This window comes from Athene noctua, chromosome 3 (assembly GCF_965140245.1).
Source record: "Athene noctua chromosome 3, bAthNoc1.hap1.1, whole genome shotgun sequence".
Lineage (NCBI taxonomy): Eukaryota > Metazoa > Chordata > Aves > Strigiformes > Strigidae > Athene > Athene noctua.
In genome coordinates this window covers 22,718,625-22,742,412 of record NC_134039.1, presented here as the reverse complement: position 1 = coordinate 22,742,412, position 23,788 = coordinate 22,718,625, and the positions used below count along the sequence as shown (strand labels likewise).

General features: G+C 39.8%; 1 protein-coding gene across 1 annotated transcript; it reads right to left on the bottom strand.

Annotated features, from left to right (window-relative positions):
* Positions 1-1,508: 1,508 nt before the first annotated feature.
* On the bottom strand, positions 1,509-22,300 carry LOC141959012 (solute carrier organic anion transporter family member 1C1-like). The gene is made up of 14 exons (XM_074902249.1): positions 22,169-22,300; positions 19,700-19,841; positions 19,479-19,611; positions 17,258-17,373; positions 16,293-16,439; positions 16,078-16,176; positions 14,507-14,740; positions 13,492-13,656; positions 12,650-12,845; positions 8,033-8,195; positions 6,449-6,633; positions 5,148-5,212; positions 3,194-3,311; positions 1,509-2,342 (listed from the first exon to the last, which is right to left on the bottom strand). Exons 1-14 carry the CDS (start codon positions 22,298-22,300, stop codon positions 2,126-2,128), a joined length of 2,112 nt encoding a protein of 703 aa, XP_074758350.1. The 3' UTR covers positions 1,509-2,125.
* Positions 22,301-23,788: the final 1,488 nt, after the last annotated feature.

The following is a 23,788-nucleotide window of genomic DNA, read 5'->3' as shown; positions in this document are numbered from 1 at the left end:
ATGTGCATGCATGTCTCTGTGTGTGTGTGCACAGTGCTTCTTATGCAACAAAGGCTCTCAGACACAACAGCAGCACAAACATTAATTACAGAATTCCACTAGAAGATAAAACAATTTGTCCTGTTTACTGTGTTTCCACCATAGACCAATGACCTACAGCTGCAGCTTTATAATGACGGAGGGAAGACGACAATATTTTCCAAGGTTGGCAACATATCACTGTGTTGCTCTCTGTCTCTCTCGCAGGTGCTGAGCTGCTGTATCACCCAAAGGCAACTGGGCTTCATACCCTGACTCTGGCTGGAAATAATTTTTCCACAGGAAAGGGGAAAAAACCCTTGATAAGCAGGTTATTACCTTCTTGTGCCAGTCTTTCTCTCTCTATCCAAAGAGGCCAGTTTATTGTCACCTCCTTGACCTCATGAGCCTGGCAGTAATAGCTTCCTAAATCTGCTGCAGGCTGTAACACCTTTTTCTGGCATTGTTGATTCCTTGTGCATAATTCTCATAATCTGTCTTTTGGAATTAGCTCTTGTTCTCAATTGAAACTGGTATATTTTGTCACATAAAATATGTTTTCCAATGTTACAGATTTTGGATTAAAAATATCTCGCCCAAACCCCTGGCTCTAAAGTCACCACAGGAAATTATATATGCACCAAGATGCAATAACAAAATATCATCTGGACAAAGCAGCTGAAAGATAAGCAGAACTAGACAGCTGCAATTACTTTGCCTGCCAAAACTTGCCCCCAAGTTCAGTAGTTAGATAAGGTGGTTCATTTCTTTGGGTCCCATGGGTCATTCCTTTCGCTCTATCTGGATATGTCAAAACATTTGCAAATGCAATTGTAAGACAAGACCAAGCAACAAGTCATATCAGTTTTTCCAGATGGAGAATCTCTACCTCCAGTAAATATAACTTAATTTGGGGAAAAAGTCACATTCTTTTCCCTTCAGCTGCTGCAACCACTGCTAAGTGACTGTCAAGACAGACAACACTTATTTCAGAAATCAGCATTTTGCTCTAAAATATCTATTAACCATATCCCACTTAGTCTTGAGCATCTATTTTAAAGTATCAATCAGATAATTCAATCAGTGTTGTGAAATGGAATACAAGTAAACAACTTTTTATTTAAAGTAACATTTGTCAAGCTCCAAAAGTGACACAAATGAGATTAACACAAACCAACAAATACACGAAAGCAATTTTGAATATTTCAGCTAAAAGCTTGAGCTTAGAGAGTTTTAAGGTGCATGAAAACACAGATGAGTGTTTTACCTGCCTGATGATGAACTTCTAGAACAATGAAGACTGAACACTAGAGAGTATTTGCAGTAGTCATAACCGTAATGTTATTGCTTGAGTGTCCTCTGCTGGACAGTACATGGCATAGCAATGAAGCCACCAGCATATGTTGGATGGATTTTGCTAAGAAAAAATTATCACTACAAAATTCAGAATATTCCTTATGTTTCATAGTCACTTAACTAAAATAATTAGTTTTTAATAAAATTATACAACTCTGAGATTTTTAAAAACATTTCCTTTATTGCAACCTATTTGTAGTTTTAAGCAGGCATAAAATTTTCAGCTGAGCTAAGATAAAATGCTTCTTGGAAAAATACTACTTTTGTCAATTTTGCAATGGAAAATTGTTGCATTGATTCATTTAGTTATTGTGGAAATTTTTTGCTTAAAGGCTTTGTTTTTATTATGAATTCTGATTGAATTTGAGCTTGTCATTCCCATGGCAGTCTACCATGTGGATCTGTGTACAGGGTCAGCATCACATTTTGTGGGCCTTTGGCATGCAGCTGTTCTGCCAGCAGTAATCTTTAACCCTTTTAAAAACTATCAGAAATGCCTAGGGAAGTTTGCCTTTATCTGTTGAGACTTTTCTTCAGTTCATGTAACTTGTCTGTCTGTTACTGGTAACCAGGTACACATAAAGAATTTTCATACCTGCATGCTAGTTTTTCTTGTTGTTGATCACAGGTTTGGTATTAGTTTTACCTTCTGAACAGTGTTATTATTTATTATTTAGTTATTTGTAACGTTGTGAAAATTGTTTCTAAAAGAAGCTGTCCTGATCCTTGTGACACTGGTCTACATGGCTTTCTAAATACATGATTCATTCTCTGCACCAGAAGAACCTGGCAAATGTTCTTTGATCTTGCAATTATCTTCTTTATTTATAGGAGCATCTTCTCTTCCTCCATTTGCTACAGGTCTGGACTTCTTATTTTGAAAGTCTTTCTTTATCAATATATAAAAAAAGATTGCAATCAAGTAGGAAGGACCTCTTAACACTGCTGATAAACCAAGGTAGACATACCTGTGAGGTAGAGCATAGAAGATAGTGCCAGGTATTGAAGATTTCAAAGACACCAAAGAAAATAATTTTAATGGTTTTAAGGATCAAATATATACTAAAAAAAGCTTAGGGGAAAACACCAAAATTCATTCTTGGTGAATGGTACCACAAACTGGACTTTGCTTGCAAAAACTTCTGTTAAAGAATTGATAATATTCTTTTTGCTTATGAAGATAGTTACAAAGTGAAACTTCCATCATCTTCCCTTTGTTTCTGAAGATTTTTGGATCATTTTAAGTCCTTAGAGTTTTTAGGACTAGAAATATACTGAGATCGCCAGAGTATGAAGTGGCCAGGATTTGGATGAAACTAAGAAAAATCTCTGGAATATACCTCCTGGAGAACAATAGTGTTTGTATTTAACCAATACCTTCAGCTGCTCAATAGGATTTTCTTTTTTTTCTCTCAAGTTGGCCAACCCACAAAGTTAACATTTTTGCCAGTATGAACAAACTACTTGAAAATAAGGTAAATTTGTGTAACTTTCCTCTCGATGGTAAATCATACAATCCTAGGTCTTTTAAATTGACTCAAAGGATATTAAAAACACAAAATTCATTCCATAAATCTGTTATTTATATTAAATGATTTTTGCACAACACAAAAACTGACTAAAAACCTAAGAGTTTAAGATTTGACCTTAAGATTTCCCCATTTCAGGAATTCTGGAATGACTTCAATCTGATTCCAGAGTTAGTATCTGACTATAATTTTTGATCACTGGCCTCACACACTACAGTATAACAGAACAAAGCATGTCCATCTTGTAGAGAGGAAATGCATGAGAGTTTTTGGACCCTAATTTGCCTTACCTGTATGCATTGGAGTCATATAGCCTACAAGCCCCTTGCTGCCCACAACTTGTGCTTCCCCATTTCAAACATGTCTTGTCAATCAGTGCACCAAAATAAACTGGTGCTGGAATCCCAGCTGCATGGAAACAAGCAAAAATGTCACAAGATATCACAGGAAAAGACATCTTTTTAGAAAACAGCTTTATATTTTCTTAGTGGCAAGTTGCATGCTGCAACAGGGGGAATAGGTGGTTTGGACTGTGGGGAGATTTCCTTTCCTTTGTCACCCTCTCTGTGCTGTGGGGATCATCAGTCTCCAGTTAATGTGGTCTGATGGGTTTGGCCAGGCTTGTAGTCATGCACATTGGTATTTCAAGTGTGGTTCTGAGAGTCACCTCTGGCTTCCAGTGCATATTAAGCTCCTTGCAAGGGAGATCTGGAATTGTTGTGTGTTTGGAGCACTGAACTGATGTTCCTTCTTTACGCATAGCCTAAATTACCCACCTGGCTGATAGTTTCTTCTGCCTGAGTGAGGGTAAAGCAGCTGAAACCCTTAGACTGACTTGGCCAGATACGAGTTTATGCTTGACTGCAAAACATGTCAGACATGGGACAAAATCCTGGCCTTGCTGAACTAAAGATATTAACTTCAGAGGGATCCAGGTTTCGGCGTGTACAGGACCATGTTTCACATTAGCTTTGTTCCTGCAGGAACAAAGGATGTTTTCTACATCCTTATATAGGAAATTATTTTGTAAAACTAGGAATACTCTCAGCCCAGGACTCTTGTGAGGGTCTGAACTCAGCAATCCATCCATAAAGGCCTGTGTATTATGATCATCAGTGCTGTAGTCAGGGTACAATAGGACAAATGTTCATTTTGGAGGCTCCTTAGAGAAGAAAGATGGGAGAACATCAGATTTGGTCTCTGAGTCACTGAAGAGAAATCCCAGGTTTTTTGAATCAGTAACAGTGGCTCTACCCCTTCTTAAAATGGAAGCAGCATGCTGGCTCAATGTGCTGAGGCAGAACTCTATAGAAAAGGGACAGTTCTTTTTTCATAATGCTTTTTATTTGCTGTGGCAGAAATTGCCCCAAGAATCCCATTGGCGTTGCTTGTCGTGAGATCTGGGGGACAAATTCTGCCCCTCCATTGTGTGATGAGAAAAGTAGGAGGGGACAAAGTGTGGATACACCTTCTTGTCTCAGGATGTCCATCACAATCCTGAGTCTGCAGCCCTAACCTTGCTCTGATTGCAGACATTTGTAAGCAGCTGTTAATTTTTTAGGCTTCATATCAATCCCATGTAGCTTGTCTCTTCACACACATTTCTCTACTTTTCTGAAATGCACATATTCCTATTCCATTGACAAAGACAACAAAAGGAAATAGGGAGGTTTTCTTGCCTGCCCAGGCATCTTAATCAACCATCTCATTAGCAACTCTCAAATAAAAATGGAAAAAAAAGAGCATTGTACCATGCTTAAAATAAATCGAAATCTAAGCTGTTGTCTACAAGGAAAGTTTCAACATGGAGAAAACACTCTGCTCTGAACAGAGTTGTATTAGTGTTGAATGAAGTCCTACTAGAGCACATCTTTTTGATCTTACTTGCAGAATTGTATCTCAGTGAGCCATTGGTTGAATCATAAGTTTGAAACCTTATAGTGTTGCTTAGAAATTCAAGACAATACTTTAATTTTGCTTAGAAACTCTTATCATTTTGGAACACCAGGCTCCCAAACTGCAACACCATTTAATCAGCAGGTCAAAGATTTTCAGAATTTTGTTAGCCAATTTCCCAATGAACTCTTGATTGAATATTGGACCTTCAGGGAAAAAAATCCAGGATCTTCAGGAACAGCTCAGGATCTAACAGGTGTTTCAAGGATACATCTGATTTACAAATGGTGATTGCATTGGTGTCATTTAAAGCCATACAAGCAAGCGTCTCAGACTGATTTCTCTTACCTAGCACTCTCATAATGAGTGTGTATAGACCAACAGCAAGAGATTTCAACTCTGGCTGAACGCATCTGAAAGAAAGAGGGATAAGTATGAAGCATTTGCCTATCTAGTGCTTCTAGAGACAGGCCTATTACACTACTGTTAATTACCCTGAATTTAATACTCTTAATGACAGAAAACCAAGCTTTGGAAGGAGAGTACTTCCTACTTCTGCTGAAAATATGTTTAGTGGCATGAAAAAGGTGAATTAATCTATTGTTTTCCAACACATAGCCCTTGGAAATTCATTCACTAAGCATAATTAAAGTGAAATTTTAAAGACATAATCACAGTCTATCCTAGTCTTATTGAAATGGGCTCTCCAACTGCCTTACCTCCCAGGCATACATTTTCCTCGCTTGATGTGAAATACCTTACTCACTTGATGGGAAATGTTGTATTGCCCTAAGACAAAAATTATGCAAGTAGCTGCATTAGTGCAGCATCTTTCCATTTTCAAATGACATTCCTCTGTACAATACCACATCTTGAACTGCACAAAGCCATCTGCCAATATGCCCATCTGTTTCATGGGGAACCACACTCCAAGCATCAGAAATAGGCACAAATCCATTATATTTCCATCGTCTACCAGCTCCTTACAAATACTAACATGGTCAAGAGTCAGGAAGATGTCTCACAGAGATAAGGAAGTGAGGGGAGTTTGTATTCTGTCTACCATGCTCATTTAGGATCACATAATGACCTTAGGACTACCATTAATTTGCCACTAATGCATTTTTCTACTGAGTGAGCTTTCTCTTCAGATTACTGAAACATATGTGCTAATTTGTATATGTGGTTCCAAATAGCCTACTGGTATGCCTACACCTGTGCACCTCAACAGACATGAGCATACTAGCTTCAGACTGAGTCCTCAGATGTCCTGATTTTCCAGACATCTGATAAACACAATCTGTTAGGGCAACCCCACATCCAGGAATCCTGACAAATGCATGACATTTTCAAAATCCATACAGTCAGAATATCCAAGGACACGCTTTGGAAAACTTGGGCATATGACAGGCATAAGAGAAAACATTTTGTAGTAGTTGGAAGAAACACACTAGAACTGACTTACAGACAGCAGCAAAGAAAGATTTGATGCTAACAGCTACAAATGGGAAATGACAAAACTCTTTAAAGAAAGCATGTTATACTGCAAGAGAATCTTTTTTTCCTAAGGGAAAGAGAGAAACATGAACATAATTTGATCCCCACATTGGACAGGCTCAGTCGTTGGGTACACAGTTAGTTTTACTTACCTAAACATAATAATGTATGCTGGGGTACCTCCCAGTGCATAACAAAAGCCACTTATGACTTGTATTACTGTATAATAAATAAACTTCATTGAACAATCTTCACTTTTTGGACATTGCCCCAAGGTCACAGAGTTATTTCCTGTCCATGAACTGCTGACTGCAAGACAGCTGCAGTTATGGAAGACCTGGAAGACACAAAGAATATTAGGTAGGACACTGCTCATGCAGTGGAGAATCCAGCCTTCAGACACAGGCAGAGCCTGAAGTCTTCCTAAGCATCCTGTTCGTATCTTATTTGCCTTTCTTGAGGCAATGGGCAGCAGCTTCTTTTCTTTGCCACAGACAGTGCTCAGAGTTGGAAGGGAAGCTCTGTGCCAGCATATTTTTTGCCAGTGGACACAGCAAACCTTTTTGGAAGATGTTTGCACTACCTGCAGGACCTCTGAGGTTGGCCTCAGCCTTCGTGTCCCTGAAGGGCAGTTGAAGTGGAAAAGCAAGGCTCGACAAGCTGTGCCTTTTGCTACTAGGTGACACCACTTGTTAGCTGACTTGTCTCTGTGAAAAGCACCTAGATCACAGGTCCCTCTCTGATAATGCTGATCCACTAGAAGTACCTCACAGCTGTAAGCAGCAGCTCATGCAGAGCCCTGAGATCAACAGAAGGTGTACTGGTAGCTTAGGAGCAATAGCTTTTAACCATGGCTTCAGGGACTTGAGGATGTGCTGAGATAAGGGGAACTATGAGCCACAGACCTTAACCTCTACAGAGACAGACTTGTGTGGGAGGCAGTAGTTCCACTGTCATAGGTGCTGTTGAGCCCTACTCCCCTGCCTTCCACCTTAAGATTTTAAGCAAAAAATGTCTTTTGGAGAAGACTGTAGACAGTAGAGAAAAAACAGCCACAAAGGAAAATCTGTTAAAGAGAAAACTGTCTGAGTGCAAGAGACAGCTCCAGACCATGTATCTTCTGGAGTGATCATCTGACATCAGAAAACATGGGAATGACATGTGCCAGTTAAGGCTTATATCCATGGACTGGAGCTTCCTCTCTGGGGCTCTGTGCATTATCTCCAGTACTCTGTGCAGAGCAGAAAGCAGTCAGCCAAAAAGATAAGCAGTATTCTGCTATTGCAAAGTCTCACATTGAGAAAACAAGCTGCCTCCCCTCAAATCATTCTTCATACTTGCACATTAATGATCAGTATCAGGGAAGATATTACACTATCTAAATGTACTTCAGCTGTTGGCTAAAACCTCAGGGCAGCCAAAATAACATTTATGAAAAGCAAGCCATGGACAAACTTCAGGCAACATGTAAGTTTGTTTGTTTTCCCCTCTTGTATTCAATCTACAAAAGATTAAAATTACTATCTACAGAACGAAGTTGGGCTTTTTGCTTGATGTGCAGTAACTCAGAGAAATGTCTATGTCTTCTGTACTCTTTATAGCCAGAAATCATAACTACTTTACTCATTTGTCCCCAGTATCTTTTGTTTTCCTTAAATGCATTATACTACTAAATCCCTGATGTTATATAGAAGAAAAGCTAGTAGAAAACCTAGGAAACTGAAGCAGGGTCTTACTGTGCTCTTTCCATGTCCCACCGAAGTCATGCACCCAGCTAGACACGCCGAAACATACGTGAGTCCGTTGTCTCCACACACAGGGTCCCACACATTGGAGGCACATTTGCAGTCAGAGTTGCACTCAGAAAATATGGCATTTTCATGGTACGGAATGGGTTTGCTTGGAAGTTAAGTTCAGACAGGTGTAAGAGTGTCAGAAATTTTTAATTCAGTGCTGAGGCCAGTGTATTCCCTTCTGTGCGACAATGTTGGTGTCCTGAAACCCACCTCATATACCCAGGACATATGTTCTTATAGCTGAGTGTCTACAGCATTGATCTGTTTGTTTGAGATTCCATTCTACTTGCACTGACATTCAAGTAATTACTAGATTATAAATAATTTTAAAACAAATAAAAATGTTGCTACTGATTTTAGCTGGCAGGTGTAGGCAGAAAAGAAAAAAGAAAAAGCTGAAAGGCTTTCAGACATTAGTGAGACTACCCCCTAATTGAAGTAGAGCTAGCAACAGTTAACACAATCTTATCAAGTACATCTTTTACTGTTGATAAAAATGCACCAATGATAGAAACTAAATCTCTTGGTTTCCATATAAAAAATATTCCTCCCTTAAAGCCTAGCCTAACTCTTCCTAGAGATTACAGAAAATGCAGTAGTACCTTTTACTTTCAGACCTCCTTTGGTAACAAAGAGGAATGTCTTCCTTCATCTTCTCCTTTCTGGGTTAATTAAAATTATGTGCTTGCCATGTCTTTCATATCAGTGTTTACTAAGCATATTCTCTGGTCCACCATTTGCATTCTTAGTGAACACATTGCAGAGTACAGAACAAACAACAATTAGTCCTCAGGTTCCAACAAATATAAACATCCTTGGCATCCTGCCTGTCCATTTCCACATTTTCAGCTGTGAACCAGTATGGCTTGATAAATGAACAGTAGTGACAAGTTACTGAACTGTGCATAAGTCTTCAGGGAATACAGACAGGTTCGCACTAGCGATGAGATACTCTGAGCAGGCTGGACATGAAGCAGTGAGATCAATATGCTAGTGTGTTTCTGGGCCTGTTGGACAGCCAGATCCCTGCATGCATCCCCTGTACTTGTATCTTCCAAGAAAAAAAAATAACAGCCTGTAAGTTTTAAACCCTAGTTCTCTCCTGAGAGGAGAGAACATCTTCAGTAAGCATAAAAGCTTCGTTTTACAGCAGGCCAAGTTGCTGTCTCTCCATCTCTGTGCAGGATATACTACCAATGCGCTCTGTTACGTATGCTTCACCTTTTTACTGAATACACTTGGCTAGAAAATAGCTTCTGCTGTAGACATAGGACTGTGTGAAACAGCAATACCACTCCCCACACAGCCAAACATCCTACATTGGTACTGATGCAATTTTGCTAATGCATTTCTAATTAATCTTTAACCAGTGTTGTGCTTTGGCAGGCTGTCACACTGCTGACCAACGAAACTATCACAGTGACACATGGTAGTGTTCAATTTCTCTTAAGCATTGCAAAATCAAGTTCCTTTTATAGCCTTGAGTTCACAGAATTGTCTAGGTTGGAAAAGACCTTGAAGATCATCCAGTCCAATCGTCAACTCAACATTAACAGTTCCCAACTACACCATATCCCTCAGCACTATGTCGACCCTACTCCTGAACACCTCCAGGGATGGGGACTTCGCCACTGCCCTGGGCAGCACATTCCAATGCCTAACAACCCCTTCTGGAAAGAAATACTTCCTGACATCCAGTCTAAACCTTCCCTCTTGTCCTATTGCTTGTTACTTGGTTAAAGAGGCTCATCCCCAGCTCTCTGCACCCTCCTTTCAGGTAGCTGCAGAGGGTGATGAGGTCTCCCCTCAGCCTCCTCTTCTCCAGACTAAACACCCCCAGTTCCCTCAGCTGCTCCTCGTACGACCTGTGCTCCAGACCTTGCACCAGCTTCGTTGCCCTTCTCTGGACACGCTCGAGTCATTCAATGTCCTTTTTGTAGTGAGGGGCCCAAAATTCTGAATCCAATCCTGAACACAGGAATTGAGGTGCAGCCTCACCAGTGCCAAGTACAGGGGTCAGATCCCTTCCCTGTCCCTGCTGGCCACGCTATTGCTGACACAAGCCAGGATGCCATTGGCCTTCTTGGCCACCTGGGCACACTGCTGGCTCCTGTTGAGCCAGCTGTTAATCAACACCCCCAGGTCCCTCTCTGACTGGCAGCTCTCCAGCCACTCCTCCCCAAGCCTGTAGCGCTGCTGGGGGTTGTTGTGGCCCAAGGGCAGCCCCCGGCATTTGGCCTTATGGAAACTCCTCCAGTTGGCCTCAGCCCATGGCTCCAGCCTGTCCAGGTCTCTCTGCAGAGCCTCCCTACCCTCGAGCAGATCAACACTCCCACCCAACTGGGTGTCATCTGCAAACTGACTGAGGGTGCACTCGATCCCCTCGTCTAGATCATCAATAAAGATGTTAAACAGGAGTGGCCCCAAAACCGAGCCCTGGGGGACACCACTCATGACCGGTCGCCAGCTGGATTTAACTCCATTCACCACAACTCTTTGGGCCCGGCCATCCAGACAGTTTTTCACCCAGTGAAGTGTGTGCCCATCCAAGCCACGAGCAGCAAGTTTTGCCAGGAGAATGCTGTGGGAAACGGTGTCAAAGGCCTTACTAAAGTCAAGGTAGACAGCATCCACAGCCTTTCCTCATCCAATAAGCAGGTCGCCCTGTTGTAGAAGGAGATCAGGTTTGTCAGGCAGGACCTGCCTTTCATAAACCCATGCTGACTGGGCCTGAGCATCTGGTCCCGCATGTGTTGTGTGATGGTACTCAGGATGAGCTGCTCCATCAGCTTCCCGGGCACCGAAAAGTCAAGCTGACAGGCCTGTAATTTCCCAGATCATCCTTCCAAACTTTCTTATATATGGGCGTCACACTGGCCAATTTCCAATCAGTCGGGACCTCCCCGGTCAGCCAGGACTGCTGGTAAATGATGGAAAGCAGCTTGGCCAGCACCCCAGCCAGCTCCTTCAGCACCCTCGGGTGTATCCCATCCGGTCCCATAGACTTGTGTGTGTCTGTGTGATGCAGCAGGTCACTGACTGTCTCCTCCTGGATTGTGGGGGGGTCGTTCTCCCAGTCTCTGTCTTCTGGCTGAGGAGGCTGGATTCCCTCAGTACAACTACTCTTGGTATTAAAAGCTGAGGCAAAGAAGGCATTAAGGACCTCAGCTTTTTCCTGATCACTTGTTACTATGTTTCCTACTGTGTGTAGCAGGGGATGGAGGCTCTCTCTGGTCTTTATTTTGCTGCTCACATACTTACAGAAAAATTTCTTGTTGTCCTTGATAGCTAAAGCCAGATTAATTTCCAGCTGGGCTTTAGACCTCCTGATTTCTGCCCTGCATAGCCTCACAGCATCTTTGTAATCACTGTGTGTGGCTAGCCCCTTCTTCCAAAGGCTGTAAACTCTCCTTTTCTCCCTGAGTTGCAGCCAAAGCTCCCTGTTCAGCCAGGGTGGTCTTCTCTGCTGCCAGCTTCTCTTACAGAACCTGGGGACAGCCTGCTCCTGAGCCATTAACACTTCCTTCTTAAAGAGCGCCCAGCCTTTCTGGACCCCTATACCCTTCAGGACTGTCTCCCAAGGGATCCAGTCAAGCAGGTGCCCAAACAAGACAAAGTCAGTCCAGGATGGCAGTTCTGCTCCCCCCTCTCCTGACCTCTCTAAGAATAGAGAACTCTATTATTTCATGATATCTGTGCCCTTGTCAGCCTCCAACTGACACTTCATCCACCAGTCCTTCTCTGTTCAGAAAGAGGAGATCTAGCAGGGCACCTTCTCTGGTCAGTTCAGGAAGTTATCTGCCATACGTTCCAGGAATCTCCGGGACTGGTCCTGCTTTGCTATGTTTTATTTCCAGCAGATGTCTGGGAAGTTAGTCTCCCACAAGAACAAGGGCAAGCGATCGTGAGATTTCACCTAAGTGCCTATAAAATATCTCGTCCATCTCTCTGTCCTGCCACCGCCTATAGTAGAATCCTACTACAACATCTGCCCTGTTGGCCTTCCCCCTGATTCTAATGCAAAGACACTCAACCCTGTCTTCACTACACTTGTGCTCGAAGCATTCATAACATTCCCTAACATACAGCACCATCCCACCACCTCTCCTTCCTTGTCTATCCCTCCTAAAGAGCTTGTAACCATCAACTGGCGCACTCCGATCATGGCAGACATCCCACCACGTTTCTGTGATAGCCACGACATCATAATTTTCAAGCTGCATCATGGCTTCAAGCTCCTCCTGTTTGTTACCCATGTTGTGTGCATTGGTATACATGCACTTCAGATGGGCTGATGTTTTGCCCCCTTCCCCCTTCAAATCTAGTTTAAAGCTCTGTCAATGAGCCCAGCTAACTCCTGACCTAACATCCTTTCCCCCTCTGGGACAGGTGCATCCCATCTAATGCCAAAAGGTCTGGCATCCTGTATACCAACCCATGATTGAAAAATCCAAAGCCCTGATGGTAACACCAGTCTTGGAGTCACAAGTTCATAGTACATTTTTTGAACTATTGATGCCATGGGGAAAAAAGTGCTCTTCTTCATTTTATACTCACCCTTCATAGGACACTGTCATTCCTGCTACCACATGGTTCTCACAGCCAACAAAAAAATGCAAGAGAGTGGTGACATAGGCCACAAATGACATGATAAATGCAAACTTGGTTGCTCCAGTGATGCCCATTTTGTATTTTTTCATTATGAACCCTCCTAGGAAAATCCCAATACCTACAGGAGGTAAGGTTGTCAATCCTGAAAGATATTATAGAAGGGGATTGTTAAAATAAAAGCGTCACAATGGGCTTAAGAGACAAATTCTGTCCTCAGATTGATGTCCCTGACAGCTTTATATTCTATTATGATGACTCTAATTGGCTCTGTGCTCAGCCTAATCCTTGGGTTGCATATGCTATTTTTGAAGTGTCCACTTTCATTGTAAGGCACTTGTTGGTTGTTGCAACAGTTAAAACTCCCACACCACATTCATTACATATTTGGGGTGCTTATGCTATAATATAATATAACATAAATACTGTAACATAACATAATATAATGTCATATGATGTCATGTCATAATATAATATATAATAAATGTGATGTAATATTATATAATAAATGTAATGTAATGTAATGTAATATAATATGATATTATATAATATAATGTAATATAATGTAATGTAATATAATATTATGTAATGTAATATAATACATATATTTCTTCTGCTCACATAGGCACCAAAATTGTAGTTTGTATACTGTGTTTATATAATTCAAGTTCATGAGAGACCAGCATTTACATCAGTCTGTTCTGCAAGGAATTCAGGCCCAGACAAGGCATTCTAGACTTATCCCCAAGCACTGCTTGTAGCATAAGCAGTCATTGCACAGTGTAACTCACCTATTAGAAAGTTAGATTTAGATGTAGATTGTCCATACTGCTGTTCCATGTACTTTGGTTTGTAAGTGAAGAAACCAATAAAGCTATTGAACTGTAACAGTGAGCAACACAAAAATGTAAAGTACATTCGATTACTCAATACTTTTTTCAGGGAGGTATAGAAATCTGAAAGAAAGGGATAATAGAGTTGGCTTTGAAAGATGCATGTCATAATTACTGGTGAGTAATCTACAAAACTTAGGGCAAAATCCTTCTTTCAGCTGTCCAAGTGCAAGTCATTTGCATGCAAGTATCTGAAAGCAAAATCAGGTTCTTGAGAAACACCAGAGGCTGAGATACAGGAAGAGAATCCTAAAAGAAGACAGAAGCATGGGTTAAGGCCTGAGCGCTCTAATGAGATCTGCACATAAAGATAAAGTGCTCCACTGAGCAGAGACTTTCAGTTTACATCGATATTATCACAGATTCAAGGCTAAGTGAGAGCTGTCTTCTCAGTGAGATTTGAATAAAGACAGGAGAATTTGACTAATGATGCAGTCATCTCTTCCTGCCACCTTTCCACTCCTTTCTTAGCCTAAGGACTGCACAACCAGAGCTGATATTCAAGCCTGCTGTATTTTCCTCAGGCAGAAATGTGCTTTAGCATCACCATGAGCTGTACGATGATCAGATTAATAATTTGGCTTTCCATATTGCAAAAGGAGCCTTCTAATATTTTCTGTATGTCCTGATACAGAACAGTTTTCCCACTGTTAAAATTTCTTCCAGCACAAAATTTTAGAGGTTAGGTGCCACTGAGGCAATGATGCAATACAGGTGATGCATGCAGAACCTCACAATCTTGAACAAGCTTTTTGATTTCTCATAATCTTTAGCAGACATCTCCTTTCCTGGGATTAGTAAACTGGTTTAGACTGAAGTGCAGGGGAAGAAAAATATTTTTCAAAAATATTACATTCCCACTGTATGTTGTGCCTATTGCTTTTCACAGTTATATAACATGTGCAACACTTGCCTTTCAGTATTACTGACCACTTCCTTGGCTTAGACTGTGCAGGAGTAAGTTTCTTGCTCATGTTTTCCAAGAGATCGTATGAAGTTTTGTCATTGGCTTCCTCCGGCTTTTTCAGACTCTTTGGCAGGAAGCAAAATGGAATAGCAGCTAGGAAACTGGTTACACCACCTATTAAAAAGCCAAGCCACCATGCACCCACCCAGCGCGAATCCTGTGGGGTGATAGTGATACTTCCTAGAATTGAGGGAAAGAGATACAAGTTACCTAAATGAAGAAGTTGAGCTTTCCCACCCTGTGTCTGCTAAAATAGCTACATTTTACAATGTCTGGCTTGCAGTGGTAATGATAATGATCTAATGAGAGACCACTCATGCAGTGAAGGCATCAGGAATCATACCTTGAATGGTGTTATGTTTCACCTGCCTTTCTACACCTTACACTGGCTGCTGTTTTTGTGGCATACATGGTGATACAGAGGTCTTTATCCAACACATAGGAAACCAACATAGGAGGCAGACAGGCCCCAAGCCTGGAGTCCGTTTAGGGCTGACACATTTCTACTGAGACCATCCTCTGATAACCTGAATCATGTAGGTTGCTATTAAGCATACAGGCATTCTCTGTGGCACTGGTAAGATTACCCACGACTTTAAACTTTGTATTGCAAGGTAGATGAGACTAGTTGCTTGTATTTTTATGATTGTTACATGTTGCCATGTTTAGTGGTGGATCAATACTATAAGACTTTTCCGTGCATGACCAGAATTGGCTCGTTGTCACCTTACACTTAAGTGAAATCAAACATTTGGCTTAACAAAGGGCAAAGACAAAATAGTAATCTGTCTATCTACAGGATCCTGAAGATCTGAAAACTTCTCTGTCCTGCTAGTAAAACAGGATCACCCACTGCTGCTGCTACAGTGAACCTTTTCTTAAAAAAGCCATCACCAGTCTATACTGTCTGACTCCATATCAGGGTGGTCCGGTGGGTGGGGAGGTGGGTTGGCCAGGAAACACCACCTCAGAGATGGCTCCTGCCTATTCCAGTGAAAGTGAACAGGATGAAGGAACACAGCCACCACTTACAGGGATTGCTCTGCCCCCTCTAGCATTTTGTAGATGTCAATACATATGTGTGTTTTCTTTTCATGTGAATAAGCAGTCAGAAAGTGTATAATGTACTGCAAACATTACATGAATTGTAAATAGTGTAAAACAGCTGAAAGGGTGGGTAATCCACTAAAACTGCAAACCTGCTATGTTAGAAGAATCCTTTCACTAAGATCCCTGTTTAGTAAACCATCTTGGGTCTGTGAGAGTTCTTGGTAGTAATTTTTGAAGTTAAACATGTATTTTAATCTCTTAATCCTAAAATATCTTGCCTGTCTAATGCTGCCTATACCCAAAAAGTTTCCAATCAATTAAATTGTAATAAAACATAAAATAAAATTAATGAAATAAATATAAAGTATATTAATATATTTAATATAATAAAAACTTACGCAACTATGTAAAGGAACCTGTTACAAGCAAGTATTAGCTTACTTTCACTTTTCCTCTGTTTTGCTTACCTAAATCCACAAATCCAATATCCACGTACAGTTTTGCACATAAAGATCCCAACAGGAAACCAAACATTGGGCCCAACATGGCTATTGTGTGCAAACATGCTGAAAATGTAATGAAGCAGATGATAGTACATTTTAAAGGCTGAATGTTTTCTTCTGCAGAGGATGATCAATCTCTCACACTACAAATTGCTCAGTTTATTTCGCATTGAAATTACCTACATACACAGGAACATCCTCTTCTTTAGCAAAATCATCAAGATAAGAGATGCCCAATGGTGTTATTGGTGTCTCACCAATTCCACGTAACATGTTTCCCAGTAAAATGTATATCCACATATATGATGATGGTTCCTTCTCACAGCCTGCAGATGAGAGTTTACATCTTTGTAATAGAATAGTTGAATAGGAAACAGTGACAAATCACAGGAAATTCAACACATGAGATTATCACAGTTTAGTATTTAAGATATTAACAGCATTTTCCTATGGAAGATTAATGGAAGGAAGGCCATCAATCTTGTTATACCTTTTAATATTTTAATAACACTTTCCTCCACTTCTACTGTATTTGATTTCTAAAATTACAGATAAGTACTACACATCAGAAAAAAAGCCCATGTTAAAAAAAAAAAAAAGCAAATTTATATTGTCATAAATATATTACCTGGCATATAACATATATCTTTAATGTTTGAGATGGTTTCTGGGGCACAGCTTTGCTCTTCCTCTACCTATATTCCATGCAAAGCAACAGATAAACCAGCTGTATACCATATTATAAACAAGATAATAGAAATCTCCATTTATTTCCAGTTAACTCTGTGCTGTTATATGTCCTGTCACACTATCTCTTCCACCTCCCCAATTCCAGGTCCTGGGAAATTCAATCCCTTCAAACACAGTCTCAGCATCCCCTTCAACGTTAGAGTGATTTTGTTGTCATTTGGAAGTGTGAACACAGAAAACTGGGGATCTGGATCCTTATAATTTGTGTTTGTTGGACGTTTCTTCTCCAAATGAGATGCACAAACAGCATATAAGTATTGGTAATCTTCTCAGACAGCTAGATATTGAAGTTAGAAATCTAATCGAGCATCTTGCATGGGGCAATGATTTACTCCACTTGCAACCAAGGATAAAATCAGCTCCTGTATTTGTACTCACACTTACAGTACCTTACCTGATTGGGACACTTCCAACAAAGTTTCGTTCACATCTTGATCTAGGGAACAGGGATTTATGCTTGAAGTTAAGTTGGCTGAAGAAGCTGTATGTGATGTTGTCTCATACTTATAACTGAAAACACACAATAGTAGCTTCAGAAGGAATGTTCACTACTGAAATACTAACATAGTAGGGCAGGACCCTACATGATTGTTGCTTCCCTAAAAAGAAATGTATCTTTGTTTAAATAGCTATACAAAGTGCTACTGAAGGAGCAAAAAATATTATTTAGGCACATTTTGGAAGACCAAAACACTGAAATGAAGAACAAATAAAAGATGGAAACATCTATCTAAAAGACGTAACATTTTAATCTGGAAAATTCTAAAGGGCTTTTGAAAGTAATTCATATAGGATTGAACTTTTAGGGTCAGGTCCAAGTGAGTTCCCTATGCTGACTGCACAGTCAAGGAGAAAAAGAAGAATCTCATGAGTGTGAGTGTAAGTCCCCCTTTTCATCTTAGAAATATATTTTGGGGAAGTGGAATAGGAGTGAAAAGTCATCCTCAAGTGGTACTTGTTTGCCTGATAATTGGCACTGGCTTTAGAAAGAGTGCTATATAGTAGCAGGTGGATAAAGTTAGTGCTAAAAGACACTCTTTAGCTGTATTTACAGGGAGCAGGGCAATGCTGTGGGGAGGCAGCTGAGCAGCTCAGGTGCTAGGAGATGTTCAGCTGCTTTAGCATGATTCTTTTTCCAGATATGAGCCCTGCTAAGGTGCAAAGTACAATTAGCTTAAGCAGAACAACATGGTAAAGCACACATTCTGCTTCTAGGAACTGGGCTGGCTCTGTTAGACCAGACAGGCTTATTTTTCAGTATGGAACAAAGAGCATTCATCAGAAGATACAATGCAGAAGAGTTACCCCATAAAAATTGAAGCCCACGTTCACGAGGAACTGTATGAGTTACCCAGTGTAGATGTCCAAGATACATATTTTGGCTTAAGCAATGGAAAATAGAAGTTTGATGTTAGTACAAGATCCACTATCACAATAAAAAGCATTCCTCAGTTTTCTTTTTATAGTAGTATACCTAAAATTGTTCTAATGCATTTAAGAGAGCAACAGAACTATGTCTTACTATATATGCTATCACCTTATTAAAGCTACAGCTAGAAACATTATTGCATACAAGCAACATGCAGTAGTCCTCTGAGCCTGGAGAAGACATATAAAAATTAGCTTAACCAGCCATGGAAAATCAGTTTAATCAGTCATGTGCATTTGGAACAGGAAAAACCCTGGGACCAGTTCTACCAGCACTGATCCATCTGCAGGTTCTGTGTGAAGCTGAGAGGCTGCTTTGCGTGAGGAGTAGCTGTTTGCCACAGGAGAGAAAAATGTGTCATCTTACACAACAAGGCTCTGGTTTCTTCTTTCAAGAAGCATGATTTCTTCTAATTAACAACTCTGGGGGTTGGTTTCTTCACTGAGTAGGCTCTGAATCCCTGACTTTACATGAGAGCTACCTGTTACTATAAATAATTTTTCAGATAAAGATGTCACTCAGTATGAAGTTACCCACTCAGAGCTTTGAGATCCCATTCAAAACAGCACAGACTTATTCTGGAAATCATATAGGTGGATTCTATATTCCTCATAATTTTACTGTAGTTCACAATGGTTTGCCTTTCCTGCCTATATGATCCTGACATCTCTATTAGCCACCAATGATGCCACATTCTTAGGTTAACATTGATTTTCCAAATAAGGTGTTCTTACGGTTTGTAATTTAGAAGGAATATATTTCATTAAAGCAATATCACCAGCATAGTAGCATGGTTAAAGATATTCAAAGAACAATATATTTTGTTTGAAATTTGAATTTTCTTAAGAGTTTCATAGTGTTTCCTCCTGAAAAAGTAAATTCTAATGATTTTGTAAAATCATTTCCTTCTTTGCCTTTTTTCTGAACAAGCCTTACTGAAAACTAAAGCACTGTAATTTTCCTATTTTTTTGAGAAGCTGAACTTTTACTTCAAAGGAGTCATATTTTTACAACTAGTTATCATGAACATAATATGTGTGTCAAGCATAATTCATTGCACATTGAGGTTAAGCTCTGTAGGCCTTTGGAAATCTAAGACAACACACACCAAGTTGCATTCAAAATCCAGAAAGCAGTATCCAATTCCAATGTTAGGTTACCCAAATTAATCTTGATTAATACTTACTATCCCATGAAGAAATGAGGCATTGCTGTTAAAAGACTTCCCAAAGCCATAGTAAAACATCCAACAGCTATTACTTTGGGCCTATGAAGTTTAGCTCCAAAGTAGCTTACAAATGCTATCACCAGCAAGTTACCTGGAAGGTAATAAACCAAAATTAGTGCCACATGCTGTGCCTTGTGTTTCTCTGAACATTTTTCTGCATGTTATGGAATATCAATTACCTATCTCAAAGCTCCCATCGATGAAACCAACAGTAGATGATGTTAGGTCAAACCTTCGTTCAATCTGAGTGATGGAACTTTTCATAATTGTACCAGACAATGTTTTACTCAAGTAGCTGAATGATAAAGCAGCGAGAAATGCCTGAAGAAAAAATGAGACAGAAAATGGGAGGAGGCACGAAACTGATCACAGAGGGATCAAATATGTTCAAAACTGTGTGGAGCAATCATCATCATGGTATACATTTGTTACTCAAATTGCAGTGACAATGCTGTGTGTGAATTTTCATGTATCTTAATGTAACAGAGTGCCAGGGAGGACTCTCAGCAATGTCTGCCCCTGGTCTGGAATTCCCTGGTGGAGGGGATTGGTGCTAGGTGCTGCCCTGAGAGCAGCTGCTTGCTTTAGGGGTCAGTTTGCAATAGCCATCTTAATGACCAGAAAGCATTGTTCTTCCCTGCATTGCTGGCCAGAGGCTTTCCAGAGCAGAAATCCTATGGACTGTGGAACTTAAATTTGGCAAACAACTCACTGGGGATTACTTACCTTACTGATGTCCTGTGGTTAAATTTATCAAAAAGCTGAGGCCTGGTCCTGTGTAGTCAAAATAGTGGGATTTCTAGATGTTGCATAAGTGTAAAACTTGCCAGAGTTAAAATACCTAATTAAGATAGATTTACTACTATCCAACCTAAAATTAATCTTAGCCCCAATTATCTTCTGCTTGGGCCACATGTCACTTATTTTAGGACAGTTTGTAACTGGTTCTAACTCAAACATAGAGATAGCCATGGCATCAAAATAAAGGCTTTATGCACGTTTTTATGATAACACAGTATGTAGAAGGTGGTACAGACTGATTGTGTTCATCTCTCAGGTGATAGATCTTGAAATCTGTGGGTCATGGCTATGTCCACTGTATACTATATACCTCGTAGGGAAAATTTAATATCCTTTATAATTTTATAGTTGCTTCCACCAACACACACTGTGGTTCTTGCAAATAAAGATGTACTTGAAAAAAACTTAAACTAAGTTTGCTTAAATATTATCCAACTATTTCAACATAGTCTAAAAAACAAATACACATTGCTCACTGGGTAAAAGTTCCAATACAACAAAATGTTGGGTAAGTAAACAAAAGTAAATACAGATTTAGACTTTGCAATATTATCTACTGTAAGGAAAGAAATCAACCCAGGATGTAAAAGCTTGAAAATTGGTGTATTTATTCTATTTTTGTCTAAGAATGGAAAAAAATATCTGACAAGTCCTGATATGTTTTGTATTTCCTGAGCCTCACTGGCAAAAAAGTCTGTGCAAACCACATTTCTTGCCTTATGCCAGCAGTGCTTTCAGGGATTTTGGCTAAAATCACAAACTGCAGATACTCAGGAAAACAGAAACAAAAATGACTTGGGTATTTTGTGTTTAAAAATGTAATCCCCAGGTAAACCACAAAACATTTAATAGGAAGGTGAGGGAGAATAAAAGTTTGTCTTTTATTACCTCCAAGGTACTGTGTCTATTAAATTTTAATTGCCATAAAGTTAGACATGGTCATGGTCATGCAGCATTGCACAGATACATGAAGTCAAAGTTAGTCCTGTAAATCTCACAGAGAGATCAGATTCTATTTTTGCAGGTGTATATGGGCGACAAGTGTGAGTCATATAAAATAAAAAATATAACAACCTTTGCCTGATACTTGGGCCAAACTATTCTGGATATTTGAGAAGCTTGCAATTACCTATTTTTTTCCACTAATCTTTCATTTTACAGACCTTTTTATAGAGACAATTGTCTCTCTAATTGCAACTCCAGTGAATTTATGGAATTTAACCTGAGATGAAGCTGGCCGAAGAAGTAGTCAAAACATAAACCCAAACACATCATTGTCAAAAGAAATCTTGTCCTTGAGTATTTGCAGCTCAGCCAGAAGTAATAAATACTAAGGCTAAGGCTTTAACATAAAAGCAACATTCTCTTTAGTTTACTTGCTCTGTCCCATCAATTCTTCTTGTGCACTCCTGAAAGTTTGGATGCTTGTGGGAATCAGTGGGCCATTTGACCTACAGCCCTTGATTAGATAAAAGTCCTAGAATACAATTTACCTCACCCTATTTTGGGTCTACAAGAATGGGTGGTGACAGCAACTTCCAGACAACAGTGAATAATACCACCTATTTTAGGATGCTTCAGATCTTCCACTGGAGGTTGCTACCTCTCTCCAGTGACCAAAAGTGTGATCTACCTATGAGTAACTTTAGAGTAAATATGTTAAATCAGGAATTTTTATTTCTTTTAGGACAAAGATAAGATCCAACCCTTCCCTGTACCTCCAGTGTGTATTCAGTTCCAGAAAAGAGGGGGAAAGGGAATAAAGTAATCTGTCATGTTTTATCTTGAACCACATTTCTTAATATATGACAACAGTAATTTGTGGTGATGTTGATAAGATACCAAACCTTCAAGCCAGTGCAACAGGAATTCTTCTTTTTGACTGGTAGATTTTTGTTTGCTTCATCATCCAAAAGCTGGACAGGTTCTGCTTCCTGATTTGAGTCATCAGCATTGCTGGATTCAGTTTCCACTGCCATGGTTGATTTCTTTACTGAGTGATCTGAACCCAGGAGAAAACAATAATAAGTACAAAAGCAAGTATGCCAAAACAGAGTTGCTTAAGGAGCTTCCTCATGAAACAGTAGTTACAGGAAAATGCTGAGATGTTGAAACTGAATCTTTTCATTAGTAAGGGTTTGGCTTAATGACTTGGATGTTTCAAAGTGTATATTTGTTTAAATTTTGAAGTATCTTGTTTTGACATCTTTCTTTCAAGTGAAATGGTCTTCAATCCCCCCACTGGTCCTCACTTCTTGCACACCCCCCCCCCCTTCCTTTTTTTCAGTCTAGAATGACTTTTAATGCTAAAAAGACAAATTCCACAAAAGACTAAGAGACAAAATCTGTCCAAAAATAAGCTAAAAGGGTAAAAAAAGCATCAGTGCTGAAGCACGGGTAGTCCTAGTGAAGCTCTGCATTTGCAGGCTGTGTGGTTCCTAAACTAAGTCATCATTTTGATAAGATCTCTGTAGTAACACTGTGCTAACTTATTCCTTTGGGCTGGCCTGTTGGAAACAATTCTTAATGACAAAAAATTGACTGGTTTAGCCACCTGACCTCCTGTAAGATTACACGTTTTTTCTTACTGCGGTAGTATTCAAGGTATCCCTAATCTGCTTCTGTTTGCAGAGGCCTGTCTATATTCCCTGATGCATGAAATAATCTGCAACTCAGCAGTTCAGCAGAACTGCTCCAATTCCCCTGAGAAGAGCACACTCTGTAACCACAGAGGACAAATCTTTCTCCTTATTTGACATAACGTATTTTTTGTTATTGTTGAAGGCCTCATTTCATGATTAAGTTGCATTTGATTTTATTACAATGAATAGTACAATACTTCTCAGTTTTTTAAAAACTCTATTTCTGAGGGATAAGTAAGGAATTAAAAAGAATACTTCAATGAAAAGCTGTAAGGGGAGTCGATGATCTATTTTGAAAGATAATTTAAAAATGAAAACACTTGTTCATTTGTGCAACTCCAACGACAAGCAGAACATCTTTCTGAAGGAAAATCCAAATGTCACTGCTGAGCCCCTCAGAAAAAATGGGTCACTTGAAACAAACCCTCTTCAGATCTGCAGATCTTGACACACTAGTCAGAAATATTGAAATTAATGATCCAAAGTCAGAACTCGGAAATCATAGCTCACAGGAACTGATTTATTTCACCTTTCACAGTAGTCTTATCTGAGAAAAGGGTGAAAGGGGGAAATCTTACAATGACAGTTTTTCCATGCTTGAATGGAGCTGAAAAAGGTTGGATGAACTTTTCCAATGCTGGAAAAAGTCCATCTGAAATTGCAAATTGCTACGGGTTATATGTCAGAGTAACACTCGTCAGAACATTTGAAAGGTAGGCATTGCTCTAATGCACAGTGGTGAAGAACATTTTTCTTCACTCACATGGAAGAGGATTAATACCTAAGAAAGTTCAAGACAAATATAAACAGAGATTTAAACATTTT

Coding starts and splice junctions, on each gene's coding strand:
- LOC141959012 (XM_074902249.1), bottom strand. CDS start 22,300: ATGGCAGTGGAAACTGAATCCAGCAATGCTGATGACTCAAATCAGGAA. Junction 12,846..13,491: donor TAAATCTAACTTTCTAATAG/GTGAGTTACACT, acceptor AATATCTTTCAG/GATTGACAACCTTACCTCCT. Junction 3,312..5,147: donor ACTCATTATGAGAGTGCTAG/GTAAGAGAAATC, acceptor GTTTCCATGCAG/CTGGGATTCCAGCACCAGTT.